Raw genomic sequence first — 21,939 nt, 5'->3', positions numbered from 1 at the left:
CTATAAAATGACCAGTAGGCATCCAGAATGCGATCATTCGAAGCCTGCTCTTCCCCCCTTTGGTCACGAATAGACTGTATGAGCGAGGTTTGCGTTTGAACTGTCAGTCTATGCGCCAACATCCTGACATTTGTCACTACTAAGGAAGAACTTATGATGAAGGCTTAAAAGGGCATATTCAGCCCGGTCTAGACCTAGGTGTTTTAGCATGCGTCAGCAATTTTCCAATTTCCTCCAAACCCTTGGAGCCCCCATGTGTTTATGGATTGATTCAAGCTCTAGGAACTCTTTTTCTAACGCCCCACGCTTTACTTTGCGAAGATTGTTATAAGCCGCCAAGATGTCAATGAATTCCCCTCTGACCACTAATTTTAGTGCTTCCGAGACAGAAGACAAGGATGCGGAGCCCACATCGTTAAGCACTAGATAATCCTTTATTACCTGTTTGAGGCGTTGCACGGTCTCAGAGTGTTGCAGAGACTCACAGAGGCGCCAACTAGGGGGAAACTCCCATGAGCGCTGCGCTGGTAGGTGTGTAGCGATAAGAGCGTGATCCGAGAGAGAGCGAAGTTCTATCGTGGTAGTGTGAACGTGAGGAAAGAGGGAAGCCGAAGAGAGAAAGTGGTCCAGTCTCGCATAGGTTTTGTGTGCTGCGGAGTAATAAGTGTAGTCCTATTCTCCAGGGTGTTGAGTGTGCCATACATCAATTAACCCATTATCCCTCAACCACTCAGTGCTCGGAGTAGAAAGTGCCCCTGCTTGTTGCGTAAGCTGCCCAGATCTATCAAGTGCTGAGTCCATAACAAGATTCAGATCCCCCCACCAAGAGCGCTGCATCTGGCGAGGTAAAGACCTCCGCAAGAGCGGAGAGGAGGAAGGACTCCTGCTGTGTGTTCGGAGCATAGAGTGACGCGACATTAAGATGAAGTTCCCCCCAATGTGTTCTAATGGCTAATAAGCGACCCTTTATTTCCGCAACAGGTGCTAGAACCTTGCCCGAGAAGCAGGCCCTAAACAAGATAGCTACACCATTCCGTTTAGATGGGCAAGTAGACCAAAACTGTTAGGGGAAGCGTCTATCACACATCCGTACTGTATCTTTAGAAAGGAGATGGGTCTCCTGCAAGAGTCATATGTCACCTTCAACACTATCCAAGAGGGACAAGACAGCTCCCCTCTTCACTGGGTTGTTCAAACCCCTAACATTGAGGCTAACGATTTAAAGATCACTCCCCATCCTCAGTGTGTAACGCCGGTTGTAGGCGATGCAGAGTCATAATGATGCCCATGCGAACTGCGATTTGATAGGTATCTAGCACATTCTTACACTGATACATTGGCTGGTGCGGAGTCCCCAAAATATTAACCTAAACAAGTCCCCTCCAAGAAGAGAGAAACAATTTTGCAATCCAGAGAACTTTCAAAAAGCCTGACAAATGTCCGTCAGACAAAGAGAATCCCAAAGAGACATGGCACGAGGCAGCTGCCCAGCCCAAAGCAGGCTAAGTTCATGCCTACCCGCCAGCGGAGAGCCCGTCAACAACGGACCAGGACAGCCCTCCGGTCCCCCCCACCCCCCCGACACCCAGCAAGGTGTCCCCCTCCCCCCAGAGTCTGTCACAAAATACCTCATGGAGTGTCCGGTAGCTCCGTCACTTGCGTCAGCGGTGTGAGGACTGCTCCTTGTTCCTTGTCCTGTGTAGCTTGATCAGGCTTATGCACTGCGGTCCCCTTTCCTACTTTCTGCCATCCAGTCGCGCTGCGGTGATTCGGATTTCTTGGCTGCTCAGCTGTGTGGTGTTGCAGTGGCGTCCTCCAATCCGAGAATCTCAGTGGCCTCTGCCAGGGAGCAGAGCTGAAGCAGTTTCCCTTTATGCTTGAATATGATGCGGAAGGGATGACCTCACGTGTAGGGGAGCCCCTGCTCTCTGAGATGCGTTGTCACTGCCCTGAATTCATGTTGTTTAATAAGCTTGGAGACGGCTAAGTCCTGGAAAATAGCCAGGGAGTGTCCTCTGAAGTGTAGGGGCTGTGCGCCCATCGCCTTTCGTACGTTACGTTCCTTCAGCTGGAAGGGTGTATACATGCGAGGATGTCTGGAGGTGGGGAGTTGGAGCCACGCAGAAGGCCCACTCTGTGCACATGATCCTTTTGAATGTTCGTAGTTTCTGGCTCCTCCAAAGCCTGATGAAACAGTGCCTCCACATAGCCCCTCAGGTCATCTCCTTCCTCCTTCCATGGCACACCCCGGATCCTCACGTTGTTTCACCAAGACTGGTTCTCAAGGTCCTTGGCGTGTGCCTGCAGGTCCAGGTAATGCTCCCGAAGGCGCAGCATATCTTGTAGGTGAGGGGGCAGCCCCCAGAACATGGAACTCACTCCCTCCAAATATTAGGAAAATTACAAACACGGCAACATTCAAGAGGGAAGCTAAGATCTTCCTAATGAGTAAGTTCCTTACATTGGCAAGAAAGGACATCACCGCCACCGCGTCATAGATGTGCCAAAACGGAACAACAAATGGAAGAAAAGAGAAAGTCACTAATTAGACGGGGACAACCTAGCGGCGCTATACCTACCCAGAATCTGGAGGAAGAATGCACAGATAAAGACAATTCGGAAATATTGTACAGGAATAGAATATACAGTACAGTAGGCAGGTAGAATAACTTATATGGTAACCTTGGAGACAGACATAGACTGAAATTATATAGAAATATGTAAATCCCGATGTCAAGTACTAGCCTAATTATACCACGCCATTGTACATGTTGTATGCTATATTACCTTATAGACGTATACCTAACCTACCTCATATCAGTGTGAAATGTTTACTATATAGCTCTATACCTACCTACCTCATTCACTATATGGTTATGCTATGCGAGTTGTATCTCTAACCTACCTCATGTATATGTATCTGTGAAGCACTCTGATACCCAAGGGTCACGTTTGCGCTATATAAAACTCTCTAAATAAATAAATGGAGGTCCTCTTCACGTTTAACGTCATGCTCCTCCAAAGTGGCCACGTGCTCCCCAATGTCGTCCACTTCCCTCCGCACTTCACGCAGATCCGCGGTGAGCTGGTCCTTAAGGTCTTATATATCCTCTTTAATGGCCGCAAACAGCTTCAACATGAACACCGGGGTGGCTTCACCATCACCCAGACTTTGCATTTTCTCGTCGGCCGTAGAGGATGCCGCTGCTTGCTTCAAGGCGGTACAAAAGGTCCATCACCACCCCCTTTTGTACCGCTGTATCCGCCATAAGTTGGCAGGGTATGCTCAGACGTGAGTCCCTTGCTCACTTTGCCACTGGGTTCAAGCAAACCTGGCTGAAGACGGCTGAAATGCCAGAAACCGGTCTTAGGAAGCTTGTTTCCAGTCCAGGGAAGGCATGGCTTGGCAGTTCGGGCTTGACTGTTCCCATGAAGCACAGGGTCAGACTGATTTGCATATGGTCATGTCTGAACTGGGGTGGCAGAGTGGGCTAAAGAACAGTGATGGATTAAACCCATATCTGTTGACTGGGTGTGAGTGTTTGATTGGCTCAGATGCTCCGTCCATCACCACCCCCTTTTGTACCACTGCTTGCTTCATGAGCATGTCTTTCAGGGGTTTCTCTCTCTTGTGACGGGCCACTGCCATGCTCCACTAGACCCACGGGCTGCAATGCCCTAGCAGGAGCTCCACGCGGCAGCCGAGGGAAGGGCACCAGAGAAAGGAGGACGCTGCGCTAAATGCACCAACGCCCTGTCCTCCAGACAAGTAGGACGCCCCCCCAAGTAAAGGCGCTCCGGGAGGGCCAGCAGCGACCAGTCACGTCTACCAGGGCTGTTGACAGGGACGAGATCCAGGCTCCTCTGCGCCACGTTGAGTCCCCGAGAAGGGCGCAGTCAGGGGAAATGCGGCCTCTCAGGTGTATCAGGTAAATAAGGCCTACGCTGAAGGAGCGCAGCACCCAGCAGTCTCCAGGCCGCAGCTCCCCCCGCACACCAGTCGCGGATCCTAAGCTCTACCATGCACCAGAGCCCCGCTCTACACGAGTTCTCAGGTCAAGGATCGCCGCTCTGCTAGAGCCACAGGCTCCCAGGCGTACCACTGCTGTGCACGCGCGGTCTCCCTGTAAAATGGCGGATGACAGATCGGGCTTGAGTAACCAGCACTCACCCTGCACCGGGGAGTACCACTGGGATGTTTCAGTCCGGAGCTTATCTAGGGATGCACAGCATCCTGCACGGTTCACTGCCCGACAGGCTCCTTCTCAATGCCCTCCTCAACGCTGCTGCGGAAGGCGCGAACTCCGTGCGCCGATCCGAGATCCCCCCAGTCAAGTAGTCGCTTAATGGCAGCCAACCGCCGAAGACACCTTCAGCAGCTCCCCGCAGCGCGTCTCTCAGCGGCCGTCACCATCAAGGGGATAGGCGCCACTGTTGCCGCTCGCTTAGCGCCCCAGGCTTCGTCGACCGCCGCCACCAGGTCTCTCTGCCGCCGACTCACATGCGCCCACATCAGGCCGAGGAAACGTGAGCTCACCGCTCTGCAAGGCCTCGGTCGTTGCTATGCCCGCATTCCCAGCGATTCTCGCAGCTGGAACTTTCCCCGCTGATGCCGGTCGACTCTCGGGTGCGAATCGGACCCAGCAAGCTGTCTGAGACTGTGGGAGAGAGGTGCTAAAACAATGCTTCTGTGTGGCGGTGCCGGAGGTTCACGAAAGTGCTCCCTACCAAGCCGCCATCTTGGCCACGCCCCCCCTAGAAACCACTTTAAACTGGCCAACAGGAATTCTTACTAGTCGAATTTGTGCTACAGTTATCATCTGCCATCCTTTTCAGGAGTGTGAATACACTTTTAAAAATAGACTTCCACATATCGGATCTAAGGAACAACGGTTTCTTATTTGGGATCTAGTTTGACTATAAAACATGACGCAGAGTACTCTGGTTCATTTCTTGATGGACTGTGTGTTAGCAGGCATTTTTACAGCACAGCGCTCTGAGTCTACCTTAGACTTGAACTTTAATCAGAGTTGTTTGGGGTCTGCCAGTAAAGCATAGCTTGTGTTCTCAAACGGACAAGATGGAATAATTTATAAAGATTACACTCTTGCCTACTGTAATTATAGAAATTTTGCAGCAGCGGTGTTTACGCATATTTGTGAATTTGCTGCATTTCCCCACACAGTCCATCATCTGCTGCATAATCTGCAGATTATTTACAAAAAATTGTTTCTAGCTCAAATGGACCAAAAGTTACTAAATACGTGGCAACACATGTTGTGTAGTGGAAGGTCCTGCTCAAAGACTGACTGGTGATATTTACGTTGTTTATTGATGTATGTGGGTGACAAACGGGCACTAATGAGGAAAAACCTTTGCCCAAATAGTTTTAACATGTTTAAAAAAAAATACACCGACTACTGAGCTAATACTATCACAAAAAGCGCTGCATTATGGTCCATCATTTTCCTTTTCTTGATGCATAATTTGGTTCTCCCCGCCGCACAATTGCATTGGCCCCATTACAAACGAGCAAGCATAAAAACAAGTAAATATTGCAACAGCCGTTAAAAAGAGCTGTGCTACCTGCCAGCACTTTATTTATTAATGCAGTGGGCAAACATTTGCGAAGGGAAAACGCCGTGTCCCTTTAAGATAGGCATACTGTAGCTATTTCCTTGAGTTGTCTTGTAACCAAATTGCAAAGAAGCGGTTGTGAAATCGGGGGGGTGTGAGAGAGGCACTACAGGGAATGTGTGTGACTGGCGCTGGACTCGGCACTGCCGGCTCATGTGGTGCTCTGTGGGCCCAAGGGCACAAGGCCACGCGCCTGCGCACTGAAGCGGTATCGTCACACTGGCCATCGCTCCCGAGGTGGGAACAGAGGAACTGAAAGCTTGTTTTGTGAGAATATTATGAAATATCAGAAAACTTGCATGTTACGTACTTACCAACGCCGCAGACTTCCGGAAACGAGAGTGCTGACAGCGTGAAGATAAACCCATCACCCCTTAAAGCAGGACACCACACAACTGAAGAAAGTAAGTTTTTAGTCCAGGCAGCCCACCTCAGGACTTCATCCTTCTGGGGTCGCTAAATCAAATATATTTCAGTTGGATGATAGTAAAGTTACACTTAGTGATAAGGGTGCAGAATGATTGGCTACAGTAAGAAGTTGTTACTGGGAAGATAAAAGATAAAATATATATTTAGAAAAGTGCTTTGTGTTACATCCCCTCAATTCGTCTCTCCTTTCTTACCATCCCCGTTTACTTCTGCCTCCCCTCCTTGCCATATTCCTCCCAACCTCCTCCTTGAATTGCTCTGCCCACTTCATATCAACCCTGTCTCCACTCCATATCGGATTACTCCCTAACATCGATCTTCCTTCCAGCCGTCCTCCACCAAGATTACTCTTAACCTACCACGTGTAACAACCCTCCCCCACTCTCCCAAACATCTACTCAGCCCACTCCTATGGCATGACATCCATTTCCTTCCACATCTTCAATTACCACTTGTCTACCTTCTCTCAATAACCAACCACATCCCCACATCGTCTCCTACCACCCCTAACCCGGTCATGGCACTTCACCGCCATAAAACAAGTCTTCCATCTCTTACTCAACTCTTATTTTAGGTCTCCTTTTTGCGCCTTAACCCCATCGCTCTATTACCACTTATCTTCATCCCAGCTCTACTTCTCCCCAGCTGAGCCGTATCATCAGAGTCCATTTAAAGAACCGCTTTGAGCATCCATTGCTTGATTTCTGACTCAAAGCAAGACCTTATGTTCATCACTAAACCCTAGCTAAGAGACAATGCAATTCCAATCCTCTGTGAGGCCTTCCACCTGGATATGAAGTACTCACCTGAAACCAAACCCAAAAATACCGAAGGAGAAACAGAAATTATTCACAAGGATAGCTTATAGAGCACATGCTTTTAAGAATCTGACATGGCCAAATGCATATTATTTCTTGTTCACTGCTATCCCTGACCTATCTTCTTGTGCTAATTTCTGAGGATAAACAAACGGCAGTAGGAAAATAAAGCATCAACACACACCTCCCTAGATAAAGGATCTTGGAAATCACTTTAAACCACAACAATCTCTTTCCTGGAAGAACTGAATATCCGAAGACCGAATTCAGACACAGCCTAAGCTTCGCAACTGAATGTCAGTGGATGCTGGCTGTGAGAGTAAGCGTTAGGGTTGGCAAGAAGAGATTAAGAAATGGCCACATCACCACTCGAGGAAGAACGTGCTGACCTTGTTGTCAGAAGTAGAACCAGTGGGCGAGATAGAAGCAAAGCCTTGACGACACTCATCTGTGAAACAGTGTGAGAAGACAGGGCAAGTGCTGGGCCTCGGTCAGGTGCAGGTTGTAGATGACAAAGGGTGATCTGGGCTTCCCTGCTACTACGTCCAAGGACAGTGAACAAACTGAGAAGTGTGGAGAAGTGTGGCTCAATGGTTAGAGCGGCAGACCCTGATGGAGAAGTCAAGCCCGGGACCAGGGTTCAATTCCCCGCCTCGGCGGGTCTTGGGCTCAAAATTCCACCGACCTGATAATTCTCGCCTCGGTGCCTATTCCAATCATGGAGTCCCACTCTGCAACTCTGGGCAATAGCTTGCTTAATCTCCACAACGGCCCCCACAACGCTAAGGATGCCTGGCCTCCACCTTGGGGGTGCACAGGAGTGGACACCTCACAGGGAAAGCCAGGATGGGTTCCACAGCGGTATTCGTACAAGCGCCTTGAGACCCTTGCGGGTGAGTAGTGCGCTATACAAGTATCAATTTACATTTTTACATTTAACTGAGACACTGACTATGTGAATGTGCCTCTGTAGTGGCAGGAGCCCCCCTCCCTGGAAAGAACAGAAAGGGTTACCCAAGTCACTTCTTCCTGGGACTGTGGACAGAGCAGTGCAGGTAGGATGTTTAGGACCAGGCCACTTGCAGCATCCTTGAGCCCCCAGAATGGAGGTGGCTAATCAAGAGATCAATGTACTGGCTCACCCTATTGGATAAGAAGGGGACTACCACCGAAAAGGCACGGGGCAGCAGTAGAGGGGAAAAATAAGGAGGAGAGAGTGATGAACGGAGTTGTGGGAAAGAAACTGCATTTCTCCCAGACACCAGACAAGGTGAGAGCTGTGGATAATGGGCAGATGAGACCAACGGAACTGAGGATTGGGAATAATCTGAAAGAAGATGCTCCTTATATGAAGTTTGGATTATATTATTGTAGTTCCACTGTGGCCCACCAGTGAAGAAACAACAAAATCTCAGTCAGCTTACTTGAGGGTGGCAGCATAGAAACCCCTTTAAGTTGCTGTGCTATCTAGCAGAACAGATGAGGAGCAGCAGCAGCGACAGGCCAGCCACATCACATGCAGAGATGGGACAAGACTGCAAGACCCCATCTTTTGGGAAATGATCATACCACCATCACCAGTGGGAATTGTATCCATTTGTGTGTACAGAAGGAGCAATAAAGATTGTCAGCAGCATATGACAAACCAGACCGAAGTAAGACACTCTTCAGAAGCAATGATGGGTGATGTGCTTGTGGTGGTGGAAAGAAATAAGGATGACAATGGAGAATGAAATAGACTCAGTGGCCACAGAGCTAGACCTCCTATGCTCTGATATCCACCAAAACTCACGCTATGATGTGACGGTAGCGAAAACAGCCAAAAACTGAGGATATTATGTCATTTAGGACATTAGTAACTAAACTCCAAATTGGTATAACTGAAACTAGCACTGAAAGCATAAGACATGGAATGCCGATCAAGATGCCATAATATCTGAATTGTTGGAGTCCCAGAAGAGACTGAGTGAAAGTGCACAGAAGTCCTCCTCGAAGACCTAATCCTACAGCACAAAACATTGGTCTAAATTTTTTTTGCTCTGTTAAAAGAGCCCATTATCCATGCCCAGACTCGGAACATCTCTAAGGGCAATCCTTGCCACTTCCTTAATTAAAGGAACATAAATGCTATGTTGTGGGCAGTCAGAATCTGAGATCCGTTGATGTATAGGAATGCCAGAATTATTTTTTTCCATACTTCACTCAAGATGTTCGATAGCCACTACAAAGTGGTGAAGAGGAGACTTAAAGTTAATATAGGCAATTCTATTACTGGCAAACTAAGCATTCTGACAGAGGGTAAAGCATGGCACTTCCTTGATCCAGATGACAAGTAGGGGGGCCGGGAACAACTGTAGACTGGTCAGAAGACCCAGGGCCACAGAACGCAGAACTAGTTGGTAGGCAGCACAGAAAGTAGGAGCCCGGAGGAGGGTTTGGGGTCAGACCTTGTTCCCACAAGTGCATCCCTGGAACAGGAAGCCAATCGCACTCTGATGGGGAGGTGGGGCACCAAGCTACAGCTGGAGCCCAGCGACCTGGTCCAACACTGGAAGCGGGAGGCCAGCAGTTCAGACTCTGGTGGTGAACTGTAAGCAAGAGAAGAGGCTTACACTGTGTAATAATGAAAATAGTTGGTGGTGACATACTGTGGATGACAGCACAGATCTAGACATCAGGTGGGGAACCAAAATACTGTATTGGACCAGTTTATAAAGGTCAGTTGTTAATTTTGGGGTGACAGCATTTGAATACCTCCCTGGGTGATAAGCTGCATTATACAAATACTGTTTGATTGATTGGTGCCTCGAGCATTGATGAGGTTGATAGTTCAAAGTCCATCACATGATGAAGCTGAGTGGGAGAGGGAGGGTAATAAGGTGTTCATGTTTTAACAATACGCAAACACAATATGTTGGATATAGATATTCTTGGGTCAGACTTCACTGTTCACAAATGAATCACCCAGGCATCTGTAATAATTATTTACATACACTGTATGACCCGGAAGAGCTTTAAGAACTTGTGTGGAATGAGACTGGGTTGGGTCAGAGGCTTAAAAAATGTATTGTTTTATGCTTCCTTAATAGACATTAGCTAAATGGAGTAATGTTGTGAGAAACTCACTCAATGTGTAATACATGGACGTTCTTGGAAGGTACTCAATATAACGGGTTCACAACAGGACTGCGGGTAATGGCAACTCTTGTTAAAAAAAAAAAAAGAATCACTGAGGCACTGGGATAGAGACCTGGACACTTCTGAGTTATAGACTATCTCTTCGCCCCAATAATGGATTGTGGGAGGTGTAAAGATATGTCATACCTTGCAAAGGGCGTATTGGACCATTCCCAGTTTGTGGTGACACTTCAATTCCGGACAATCTATCTAGTAAACAACTGGAGAGTAGATACAATGGAGTTGCATGACAGAGAAGTAGTGCAAAAGAATAGTCACTGAAAACGTAAGCTACATCCAGTCGGCTGTGTCAGTGTGAGAGGCATTTAAGACAGTTCTGAGGGGGCTGTCTTATTTGAATTCTCTGATAAAAATGAAGACAGGAGTCAGAGAGGGAGTGGCTATCATAGAAGAGCTCGTGGTCTTGGAGAAATGCTATTTGAGTAGCAAAACAACAACTCAGAGTGTATCGCCAAAATCCAACACTCCCTGGCCTTCTGTGATAGCAAAACAAATAAACTGATTTAAAAAAACAAATAACTTAAAACGTAAGGTCTGGTATCATATGCCCAATATTGTACAGGAAGACAACAGTTCATGATCGCCTTCAAACAACTGAGTCCCTATTTAAGGAGCTGGTCAAAACTAGTGAGTGTGCGGATTCCTCATCAAACGCCTGCAGAACACAAATCTTCAAGGACATCCTGCTCTCCGGATAGTGGATACCTCCCCAATAAGAACCAAACTTACTTCACAAACTTCAGGCACATTCCATTCTATTCTAAAGATCTCTTACATTAGAATGTTTTCTGACAGGTGATCTGGTTACCCAATACAATTATTCCAGAACAAAGAAATCACTCCACCCTGGAGTTAGGTGGTCTCCTGAACTCAGTGATCTGGAACCGAGGAGATACTCTGGTGTAATGCTCAAATCACCTCTGCATTGTAAAGTTTGCCTTTATCATGCCCGTCAGAAGGGGCAATGGGGGTGAGGGGCGGTGCCATTAGTCAGCAGGGCCCCACCCTCGTGCAGCAACATTGATTTAAAGATTTGTAAACAAGGATGCTGTATCTATTAATGACGAGGCGTCCAACGTGGCTAATACCAGTAGAGGGCAGCAGATGGTGTTAGCTTGCTGCCTTAGGCCTCGCAAAAACGTCCGACATGCTGCCTTTCCCCGAGACGGACTCCCACTGACGATCATTCCTGGGTAGCCTCTTCTGGGCGCACGTGAACGAGGACCTGCCGCGTCTACAACACCTGGCAGGTGCCCTCTGCCCGGCCACAGAGACCCCCTTGAGGTGCGCTGCGGAGAGACGGAACTCTGGTGGCTCAATCCTGAAGGCATGAAAACTCAAATGTAATAAATAGGTCATAAGTACACTCGCGCAGGAGAGGCACGTCATCACGTTCTTCTACTTTAAAAGAAACACAAATTGCCATATTTAATGAATGGATAAAAAGTATGAAGCAAAATATTCCACTCAATAGTCCTTCCCCAAAAATGCAAATCCAGTGAAACACCGTGAGCGAACACAGCACGGGGTGTAGAAATCACAGCACATACCTTTTCCAAGTGACGGGCTCCAGGCAGCAGGGCCGCAGCGGGCGCTCCAGTCCTGGGACGGCCTTTGGCAGAATTAAAGTTTGTTTCATCGCGTTCGTAGGGCGATCAGAGCGAGGGATAACAGCCTTAGACTCTAATGTCTGCACTTTTTTTTCTAAGGTTTCGCAATGGCTTTTCTTACAGAAACCGGCTGGTTTGCTGTGTTTGTGTGACTTCGCACAGTGTGTAGGCTTTGCGGTTTCGGAGATGCACTTCCCGATTCCTGCGGCAAGAGAACGTGTCCTCCGGAGCCGCCGGGCCCAGAAATGGCTGGGGAGACAGACGGCTGCTGCCCCGCCTCGACTGACTGCCTCCCACTGGGGCAAAGGGATGGCGGACTGGCCTAGAGGGAAATCAGGAAGGGCCGGTCTGGCAGGTCAGCGTGTGGGCCGGTTTTCTGCCGGTTTGTGGGCCTGTTTAATAATCTGGCAGGCTAATTTCTGCTGTCGATTTTCCTGATGTTAGCACAAACATTGACCGCAGCAAGCAAAAATCCATGCGGCCTATACCCTGTAAAACGCTAAAAAAAAAAATGTTTAATACTGCACCGACTTTAGGCAGTCTTTTTCAACATTATCGTGTAACGGTGCCAGCCTTATACTACGCAATGGAACCTGAAGTATCCCACCAGAAAGTAAGCAGCGCCGCATTTCCTACAGACCTTTGTTCAATTGAGGACATGCTTCATAACCCATGCCCATTCAAACTCTGGCCTCTCTTCCTAAAGTATCAGCAAGGGCGCTCATCTTTTGCAGTGTTTGTTTTTTTCAGAAGAGGAACCAGCCCACTAGAAAATAAAATGAGACCCACATCTCACTGCATCACCATCATCTGAAATTTCTATAATAAACACCTGCCCTCACTCAAGGGAACAGCAAGCTATTGTATGCTGGATTAGCAAGGACTTCACTGATGCCCCGTGCCAAGCACCAGCTGGGCTAATCAGATAAAAAATATGGCAGCCCTCACCCAAGCAGAGCTTTAAAGGACTAATGACCATCTTAAAATCTAAATGAGAGTAGCCAATCCCTCCATTTATAAAGCATCGGTCTTGTCTGTTGAGCTGGAGGTAGTTGGTTTTCATCCATACTGCGGCTACGGTCAAGCAGTAGGAGAAATTGGTGAGGGTGTTTGCCGTTTTGTTGGAAAGGGAGAGTATGAGCTAGGTATCCTCAACATAGGAAATGATGTTGATTCAGTGGGCCGGCTAATGATGGCGAGTGGGGTCATGCAGGTGTTGAACAGGGCGGGGTATAATCAGGGTTGGATTGGGAATGAAAATCGGCCCGGGCATGCAAAAAAAAAAAAAGGCCCACATTTGCATAAACACTCCTCATATAACTGCGTTGGTGTAATCTTATTAAAAAAACTTTAGGGGGGGCGGGGTAAAAAAATGCACGCGTTAGTTTACACTGGTGAAACAAGTGAGGCCACTTCTATGAAGTCCCCCTGCCTTCAGTATGTGCACACATTAATGGGCCGGCCCGAGAGACAAAGGGAGTGATACCTCTGCTAAACGGAGGTAATGAGCGCCCATCCGCCTCTAGAAAGGCCACTCAGACTCCCACTGGGCCGCTGACTGTATCAGAAGAACAGAGACAGCGCCCAAATGGCCCCCCAGACTGCTCAAAAAAGCAGCCCACAGCAGAACTCGGACACCGGCCCCTCGGGCATTGCCCGAATGCCCTCGTTACCAATCCGACGCTGGGTATAATTAGGATCCTTGTGGAACTCCGCAGATGAGGTTGACAGCATCAGGGGTGAAGAAGGCCAGGCTGATTGACTGACTGTGGCCTGACAGGAAGGAGCAAATCCGGCAAAGAGTGGCTCCTTGAATGCCGGCTGCATGCAATCTTTGGTTAAGGATGGGGTGGGAGTTGGTATCGAAGGCTAAGGAAAGGTTTAGTAGGATGAAGGCCACGGTGTCACCACATTTATCAAGAAGATAACCATAATCCAGCGCATCAAAAGGTTCCACAATCTGCATGTTAAAAAAAATATTTATGTACTACTGCTGACATTACTGTTGGAATCATTACGCTCATCTTCTACATATATGAAAATGACAGACAGATACTACAGGTAGTGGGGGAAGATCTATGTGCTACAAGAAATAACCTGCAAGCCTACCTGCTGTTTACAAGTTGATGTGCTGCAACAGGTTAAAACATAATGAAGTGGAATTCAATGTGAAAAACTTACAAATTGTGCTCCATGGGCAGACTAGAGAAGAGGACAGGCAGATGTTGTGCTGAACACTGAAAATCACGTGTGTTCTGGATGCCCGCATCGCTATGGGCCGTAAAGCACGAGGCATGTTGCTGTTGTTTCAGCATTCTGATGGACACACTTTCAACCAATCAGATTAGGCTGTGTGTGATAGCAATTCTGATTGGCTGCTGGCAGCTAGTTATAAGATCCTGTGACTCTCATGCCGGCCAAGAATCTCATAGTTGTGGGTGAGCCACTGCTGAATATAATTGTGCCTGCTATTTGCTATCATTTAGTCTGAGGTAAGTGGAAAGGATTACATAAAAGAGGCACATTTGCCCCAGGAATGTCTTCTCTCCTGAGACTGAAAATATTCACTAAGCCTTACTCATCATCATCATCATCCTCATCAATACAGCAAAATACTTCCGGTATCAGAATTGACATCACACAGTCTTTTTCTTAATATAAATCCCAGAGACAAGATAATAGAAATATACTTACAATAAGTGCAAAGTCAAGAAATAGCTCTGCAATATTACAAGGGCAAATTCATTTCAGACTGAAGTGAAATACGGCCAGGGTTCCTAGTTGAAGCACCCACTGGTTTCAAAAGACATAATTTTCCAATTGTTATGTTCCACAAATTGCTATATCGTTAGTTCTGCTCTACTATCTGCTGGAGTGACTGGGTACAAAATTATAGTGCAAAAAGAAATGCAGGGTCTGGTGGCTTAGAGAACTAATTCTGCCACTGTAGGGGCCTGTGTTTGACCTCGCAGTCAAAATCCTGGTGGGTCCACTCAGCCTTTCATCCTTCTGAGGTCGATAAAATTAGTACCATAGATTTGGGTAACAAACATATGTTATTCAGTGCCAAGATGCCTGCTGGGTGAACGTGCGCTTTGCAAATGCACGTTATGTTATTTTACTATTCCACCCACATTTTCCCCCACCCTTTCTGCCATGAAGTCCCTCTAAACGTCCGGAAAATTATGGCTTCCAACTTTTACTTGCAGGGTCACACCTCTGGAACTCATTAGCATGATCACTCGGACCCTGCCCCATCTACTTAGGATTTTTTTTTTTTAAACCAATTTTTCTTGATTTTCATAAAGTAGCGCAAAGACACCTCAAAAGCAGACACATTAGAATGACGAGCAATTGCACCGTTACCAATGAGGGTCTGTACATATCATGACAGCATGGCTGATGCAACAGGAGGAATCGGATCAAACGTTGTGTAAATAAAGGAACAGCATGAACAACCCGACCGTAACGAGCACTACTACAATGTGATTACTCAGGTAATGTACGTGTGCGCCAGCCCCTGGGGCCAACCACAAATCCTAAAACAAGCTCGACAGCATAAAGATGAATAACATATAGACTTTGAGTCTTGAGACATCGCATGTATCAAGTAAGGCCGGGGGAAGGGGGGCAAGGGGGTGGGGGGAGTGTAGGGTGAGGACATAGGCAGAATAGGAAGTGTGCACATCAAATGACCAGTCGCCCGAGGGGGGAGTTAGACTGGGACTTTCTGCACGCGTTTGCAATTTATTTAGTAATGTGTCCCATTCCTTGGCAGGGTGGACTCTGCACAGGCCACAGGCTTCCTCGCCCAGGAGGGCCACGGACTCAGCCTGTCCCCTCTGCAATGCATCACAATGGATCTCTAAACGAGCAGCCGAGCCAAGTCTAGGAAATGTTGGTTGGCTTCCCGATTTTTTGTGTTGAAAAGTCCCAGAATTCTGCTTTCCATGAAACACAGCTCCTTCCACCCCACAATATCTGTCAATGTGTCTGTGACGCCCCACCGCACTGTCGCCATCACTGGGCAACTCCAGAACATGTGAGCCATATCAGCGTCATGGGTGCCGCATCCAGGGCAGTTAGAGGTAGTGTGAAGCATCCTATGAAGGCTCGCCCGCATGAGATATGACCTGTGCAGAATGTTATGCTGGATGTATTGGAATTGGGCATTTCGGGGGAGTTTGCGTGGCTACACTAAGACCCTATCCCATGCCTTCTGCGTCAGGGCCCATCCAATGCCGCCCTCCCGTTTCTGTCGAGTGGATTGCAGAAGGTCATGCTAGGTGTAAGCCAGAGCCCAAGTGAACCATGTAAATAGCCTGTGACCATTGCCTATGGTGTGAAGTGTGTTCACCAAGGGATGCGTTTAGGGTTCTGTGTTTACTATCTGCCAGAGGCGTTGCTTTTTGGCCAGCAGCTTATTATATGCCAGGAAGTGGCCCACTGGTAAATTCTGATCAGACTGCAGTTGCGCAAAGGGAACAAGTGCCAAGGGTGTTGACCCCGCCATCTCCCATGTCTCCAGACCATCTCCCAACCAGTACCCCAAAGGGGTGAATAGAGTTGATGGACATCTCCAGGGTGGACGGCAAGGGAGTAGCCAGAAAACTAAAATAGTCCCTACTTCAAACCAAAGCTCTTATGGCACAAAAGAAACAAAGCAAGTCATCATGACCCTCCCAGAAATGATCTCTTGTCTCTTTCATCCAAGAATCTATCTATTCAACTTTACACCCACCTGCTGATATCCACAATTTCACCTTTAAATTCTATCAAACTTTCATTCTTTCATCTATCATTCAGTTTTTCACCATTCCGTCCACCTATCCATATCGAAACCTATCTATCCATCACCAAAACTTTACATCCATCCTTTCACTTATCCAACTCAACATTCCACCCTTTCATCCTTCCATCCTTTCATTCATTAAAGACAAAAAAGGGTCTGCACTCAAATGCTGTAATAAACTATTTATTAATGGAGACCTGTATCCTGCATTTAAAACTCACGAGAAAATTATTTTTTTAGCACTATAGGATACTAGATGTCAACAATTTAATACAAGTGACATGAACATTTCGTCTCCCAAATAAATCACGTTGACAGTCAAGGTACTGAAAAAAAATGTTCTCCTTTTATTCTTTATTCAAGTTTTCTTTCAGTAAAAACAGCACAGAATGGATAGCCGACGCGACGCGTTTTGTCCCACACGGGACATCTTCAAGGCTTAAACATGTTTGAAATCTGACACAGACTCTTCTCGTCAGGCTTTCTGTGGCAAAACGATATCTTTAAATGTAAACCTCTGTATATTTCGAATAAGACACAGGTTCTTTGTATCAGGCTCAGTACAACACGAGAAAATATTGAAACTGGTAAACGGGATATGTCTATCCCAATGTTGCATTTTGATGGCCGGTGTACAGAAGAAAATAATCTAATTATCTTTACATCCACCTGCTGATATCTACAATTTCTCCTTTAATTCTATCAAACTTTCATCTATCATTCAGTTTTCACCGTTCCGTCCACCTATCCAAACCCATCTATCCATCACCAAAACTTTCCATCCACCCTTTCACTTATCACACTTGTCAACCCTTTCACTAATCCATCCACCCTTTCATCCATCCTTTCATTCATTCATTCACTTGTCCATCCACCCATTCATCCATCCATCCATCCTCCCTTTCATTCTGTCCATCTATCCACCCTTTCACTCGACCAATCCACCCTCTCATCATCCATTCTCCCTTTCACTCATCATCCCTCCTCGGTTTTGTTCATCCATTTTTTCACATATCCATCCACCTTTTCATCCATCCTCTCTCATCCGTCCTTTCACCCATTCATCCATCTACCCAACCACCCTTTCACCTACCCAACCACCCTTTCACTCACCCATCCACCCTTTCACTCACATATCTATCCATCCGTCTCTTCTCCCATTCAAACAAACACACATCCACCCTTTCATGTCATGTATGAGCCTCTCTGTCTGCCAAGTTGCAGTCAGAGAGGCCCAACACCCAGGGATTCACTACACCCCTGGTGATAAGTAATTTAAACATGAACAGGAATGTAAAAACTTGCAGTAAACGGGCTTACAGCACCTGCGCATAAAAGGCTAAATCAGGGTTAATACCATTGCGTCCAAACAGTAACTTCATTAAGCAGTGGCATATTACCTATATAACTAAACAAGAGCCGTAGAACTATAAACACATACAGTTAGCACTAATGTGAAAAATGAAGATAATCTTTCGCCCCGTTAGCCCCTTGCATAGAAGAGATGGGAGAACAGCTTTTGTTCCAGTCCAAATTAAATACTTGCAAACCCATGGCAAAACCTTAAACAAATTAGTTAGGAAGCAGAATCAAATTGCCACATTTCTTATTTTAAATTCACCATAACTGGGACTAAATCATTTGTTTCCTTTTTTAAAGGGCCAGCTCCGAATTAGGGTTTATGTTAATCAAAAATATATTAAATATGTATAATTATTTATAGGCCAACAAAGTGCTACATTGTGTAAAGTTCCTTCCACCAGATTTACTGTGGTGTTATTCATTAGGTTTCATAGGAAAACGTATCAAGATTCCAGAGGGGCCCCTATAACAACTGAGACAAAGTATACAGCTAAGAACTGCCACTCTAGAGGTCAGACAAACAACACTGAGTGACCTTTAACCCAGATGCCAAATGTGAACAGCACTGTATTTCTAGTTTCCTTCAAAGCAGCACGGGAGAGCTGCCTGCATTGAAGCTTTCACCTGTGTCCTAGGCTGCAACCGGACTGGGAACCACAACCGGCCCTGGCAAAGTGCTTGGCCGACCCCCACTCGGGGGGGTTGGAGGTGCCGCCGAGCTCTTTGCCTGGGCCGGTTTTCGGCCGATTTTGGTAAAGGGCCGATGCAAAAACGGCGCTGTAACAAAATCGGCCCCCACCCGTGCGGCGCACCGGGGGATAGCCCGGTGCCCGCTATGGCCAATCCGGCCCTGATCGGAATCTGCACTAGGTCATGGCACCCAGTGTCACATGCTCAGGGAAGGCGCCCTGGGGATTGCTGTCCTACACAGGCCACTCACAAGATTCCAGAGGGGCCCCTGTAACAACTGAGACAAAGTATACAGCTAAGAACTGCCACTCTAGAGGTCAGACAAACAACATTGAGTGACCTTTAACCCAGATGCCAAATGTGAACAGCACTGTATTTCTAGTTTCCTTCAAAGCAGCACGGGAGAGCTGCCTGCAGAAACATGCCTGTAGACTACAGCCCCCAAGAAGCAACTGTGCCTCATGCATAAAGTTGCAAGACAACACAGCCAGTGGTGTGTATCGAAGTCACCTTTAAAACGAACTGGTGAGTTGAACACCCTATGAACTAATCTCTTTGGCATAAAAGATCCCACTAACACCACCCTCACTCCAGCTCACAAAGCGGGGGGTTGGTGATGCTGTTGGTGGACAGTATAAGAGCAGGTGGTAGTCGCACTCTTCGGAGATACTCGTGTGCGCTACCATAAGGAGTTTGTTGGTCGGTCAGGGATCCTACCATGTGACAAGAATGCCTCTTGTACCATACAACATGCTCGGTCCTATAGAAAGCTACTTAAGTTGTGTTGCTCGAGAAACCTATTTAGGACTAGAGGATCGACTGCTAACCTTACAAACAAATTACTACAAGATGACATGCCCCACTTTTGTAATTCAAATTTCACATGCCAAGCTTTCCCAGCAATGGTTCCTAATTTCTGGAATTCTTTATCAAAAGACTATTGCCCTTCCCTGAATCGATTACCTTTTGCCAGCCTTTCAAATCATAAGGGGAATTGGGCCGGGCATTATTACTCAGCCTATTAATTCCATATTCCACAGTAGATTCTCAGGGTTAACCCATTGATTCCACATTCTGCTCCTTGTGATGAGGCCTCTAGTCTTTTGTATCGAAGAATATCAGAGCCACATTGGTCATCCACTCACTCTGGCATTTTCAATATAGACTGCAGGAGAGAGGATGCTTTCAGAAGGAGGTGGCATGACCCAAGCATGCCACAAGGGCTCGCTTCTAGGTATGGCCTCTTGCAGTGTGAGGCTGGTGTGAATATTTTTTGCCAGATTTGTTTTTGCTTTCCAGTCCAGCCCTAAAGAATATGCAACTGGCACTATATCAAATGGGAATTATTTGCATATTGATTTTTACATTTTTTCTTGCTGGTCCATATACTCTCTGTCCCAATTCTTCATCATAGACACATGAGCCATGTTCCTATGATGAAGAATGGGACAGTGATGATCCATCCACAACCACCCCACATCCACGAACGCCCAGTGTGCCTTCATCTTCAAAGGAGGCGGAATAGGACATCAATAATGCGCCCAAGACTAGAGGAGGCCTCACAGTCACAAGCACTGCTCCCTACACTCACTGGGACTCTTTCCCTCTGGATATCACTCCCCAAAGTCTCCCTAATGAAGATGTACCAAAAACAATTATGTCGAGTGGATGCAACCTTAGACAAGCAGATTTGCCGGCCACTCCGAAACCCCGACAAGAATCTACCACTCAGTGAGCGGTGAAGCCTAACCCTACTTTTTGCTGAATCGCTTGCGTGGTGAATAGCAAGGCAGGGAAGGGTTGAAGGCATGTGAGCTGTGTAAGGAAACCTTAGGAGGTGCAGGCTTGCCCACAGTTAACCATAAGAAAAGGACAAGCCTTCCTTGGCTCTAGCGAGCAATCCCTGTATAATAGCCTTAATCTGAAAATCTGGGTACAGTTTAATGCTCCAGTAATCAGTTCAGAACGGCTCAGCCTGATCGCTGCTGACACTGCAGCCACAAGGACTGCAGAAACGCACCAACTTGCTTTCTGCAGAGCAGGCACAGAAGGCCACTTCCTCCATCCAGTGACCCGCAAGTTTCACTATTGCGTCCGCCTTGGAGTTTCATTTCCAACTGGAACATTCTCAGCTGGTCTTATGTTTTTTTCTTAAGTACAAAGGGGGAATTAAAATTAACTCTAAGCAAACCCTTCCATAAGTAAATATGTGATCTGGTAATACTGTTTTCGTTCTAGAGGGGCTGGGGCATACAGCATCAGTTACGCGAATTTATGACAGGCACTGATTTTCAGTCATTCTCACTTTAACAAACAAGCATTGACAAAGCCAACAGGTCTCGCCTTTGGGACCCATTTCCTCTGCCAATGGTGGCAGCTATGCTGTACAGCATCCCAGATAACCTGCAGTATGGCTTTTAAAGGAAAAAAAGAAGTTATGAACCCGGCCGGTCCTGTCGTTTTGTAGGCGTGCACAATAAAGCATGCACGTGCCTGCAAAATGACGCAAGCACCTTGTTTTCGTTTTCTGTGCCGATCCAAGCTCGTTTAATAAGCACACAAAAAATTGTGGCGCAGGTGAGGGGAAGCAACACAGAGGGGAGGGGAAGAGTGTTGAGTCATAGAGAATTGAGGAATCAACAGGAGAGTAGGGCGGCCAAGCAACAGGAGGGTGCGAGTGGTCGAAAGGAACACAGAGGAAGGAAGATGGAGGGCACAATTGGCAGAAGCATATGGAGAGAGAACAATGTAGGGTAGCAAATGGATGAGAGCGAATACAATGTGGAGCGGAAGAGAAAAGCACACGTGCAAAAAAGCCATGCAGAGGCATAAGCACACAAGGGCAGCACGGAGGAGGGCGGGGGGGACAGACACGCAAAGCAAAAAGAGAAACATGAGCGAGTGCATCATAGGGGGAGAATGCAGGCAAACACACCCACTCTTGTAGAATGCTTAAACAAAAAGAGAAAAGTAGCACCTGAAAAAGGAGCAGTGGATGGATACAAGTAAGTAAGTACCTGTGCTCCAGGAGATGGACAAGCCCAAAAAGAGGAAGGAACGCCCACTACCACGAAAAAAAAATCTAATGATTGACAATGAAGCCAACCAATAGTAAGCAATGTGCGGGATCTAAGCCCACTGTAAGATAACAATGCATCCTGCATCAGACAGGGCATGAGCTGTTTAGTATGCAAGACCTTAAAATACATTCTGAAATTTAGGAGAAGTATGATTACACCCATAACCTCTTTTGGTAATCAATATTCAGTGCTCTGCAGGTTAAAGTGGGGATTTCATTTTGTATGCAGTTAAAGGAGTATTTTTTTATTAGAAAGACCACATAATTTGTGGCTCACTTTTATTTTAGAACTATTCAAAATATGCATTTTAGAATATCTAACAA

At 46.8% G+C, this 21,939-nt stretch overlaps 1 protein-coding gene across 24 annotated transcripts in view; it reads right to left on the bottom strand.

Moving 5' to 3' along the window:
- Positions 1–21,939, bottom strand: part of RBM47 (RNA binding motif protein 47) — a 405,432-nt gene that overhangs the window by 121,920 nt on the left and 261,573 nt on the right. For 2 of the 24 annotated variants that reach the window (XM_078678296.1, XM_078678309.1), the window contains exon 1: positions 21,554–21,594. The exons of 18 other annotated variants lie outside the window; for them this stretch is intronic. Coding sequence is in view for 3 of the 6 variants with exons in the window: in XM_078678276.1 (XP_078534402.1) it covers positions 11,633–11,721 (89 nt within the window). In the remaining 3 variants the exon portion in view is untranslated. Of the gene's footprint in view, positions 1–11,632; positions 11,938–21,553; positions 21,597–21,939 lie in introns of those variants that run through there. 4 more of the 24 variants (XM_078678275.1, XM_078678298.1, XM_078678290.1 and 1 more) reach the window with 3 other exon arrangements.

The sequence above is a fragment of the Lissotriton helveticus genome, chromosome 2_2, assembly GCF_964261635.1.
Source record: "Lissotriton helveticus chromosome 2_2, aLisHel1.1, whole genome shotgun sequence".
NCBI classification, from domain to species: domain Eukaryota; kingdom Metazoa; phylum Chordata; class Amphibia; order Caudata; family Salamandridae; genus Lissotriton; species Lissotriton helveticus.
Note: the sequence above shows the minus strand (reverse complement) of the source record. Positions and strands in the feature narration are given on the sequence as shown.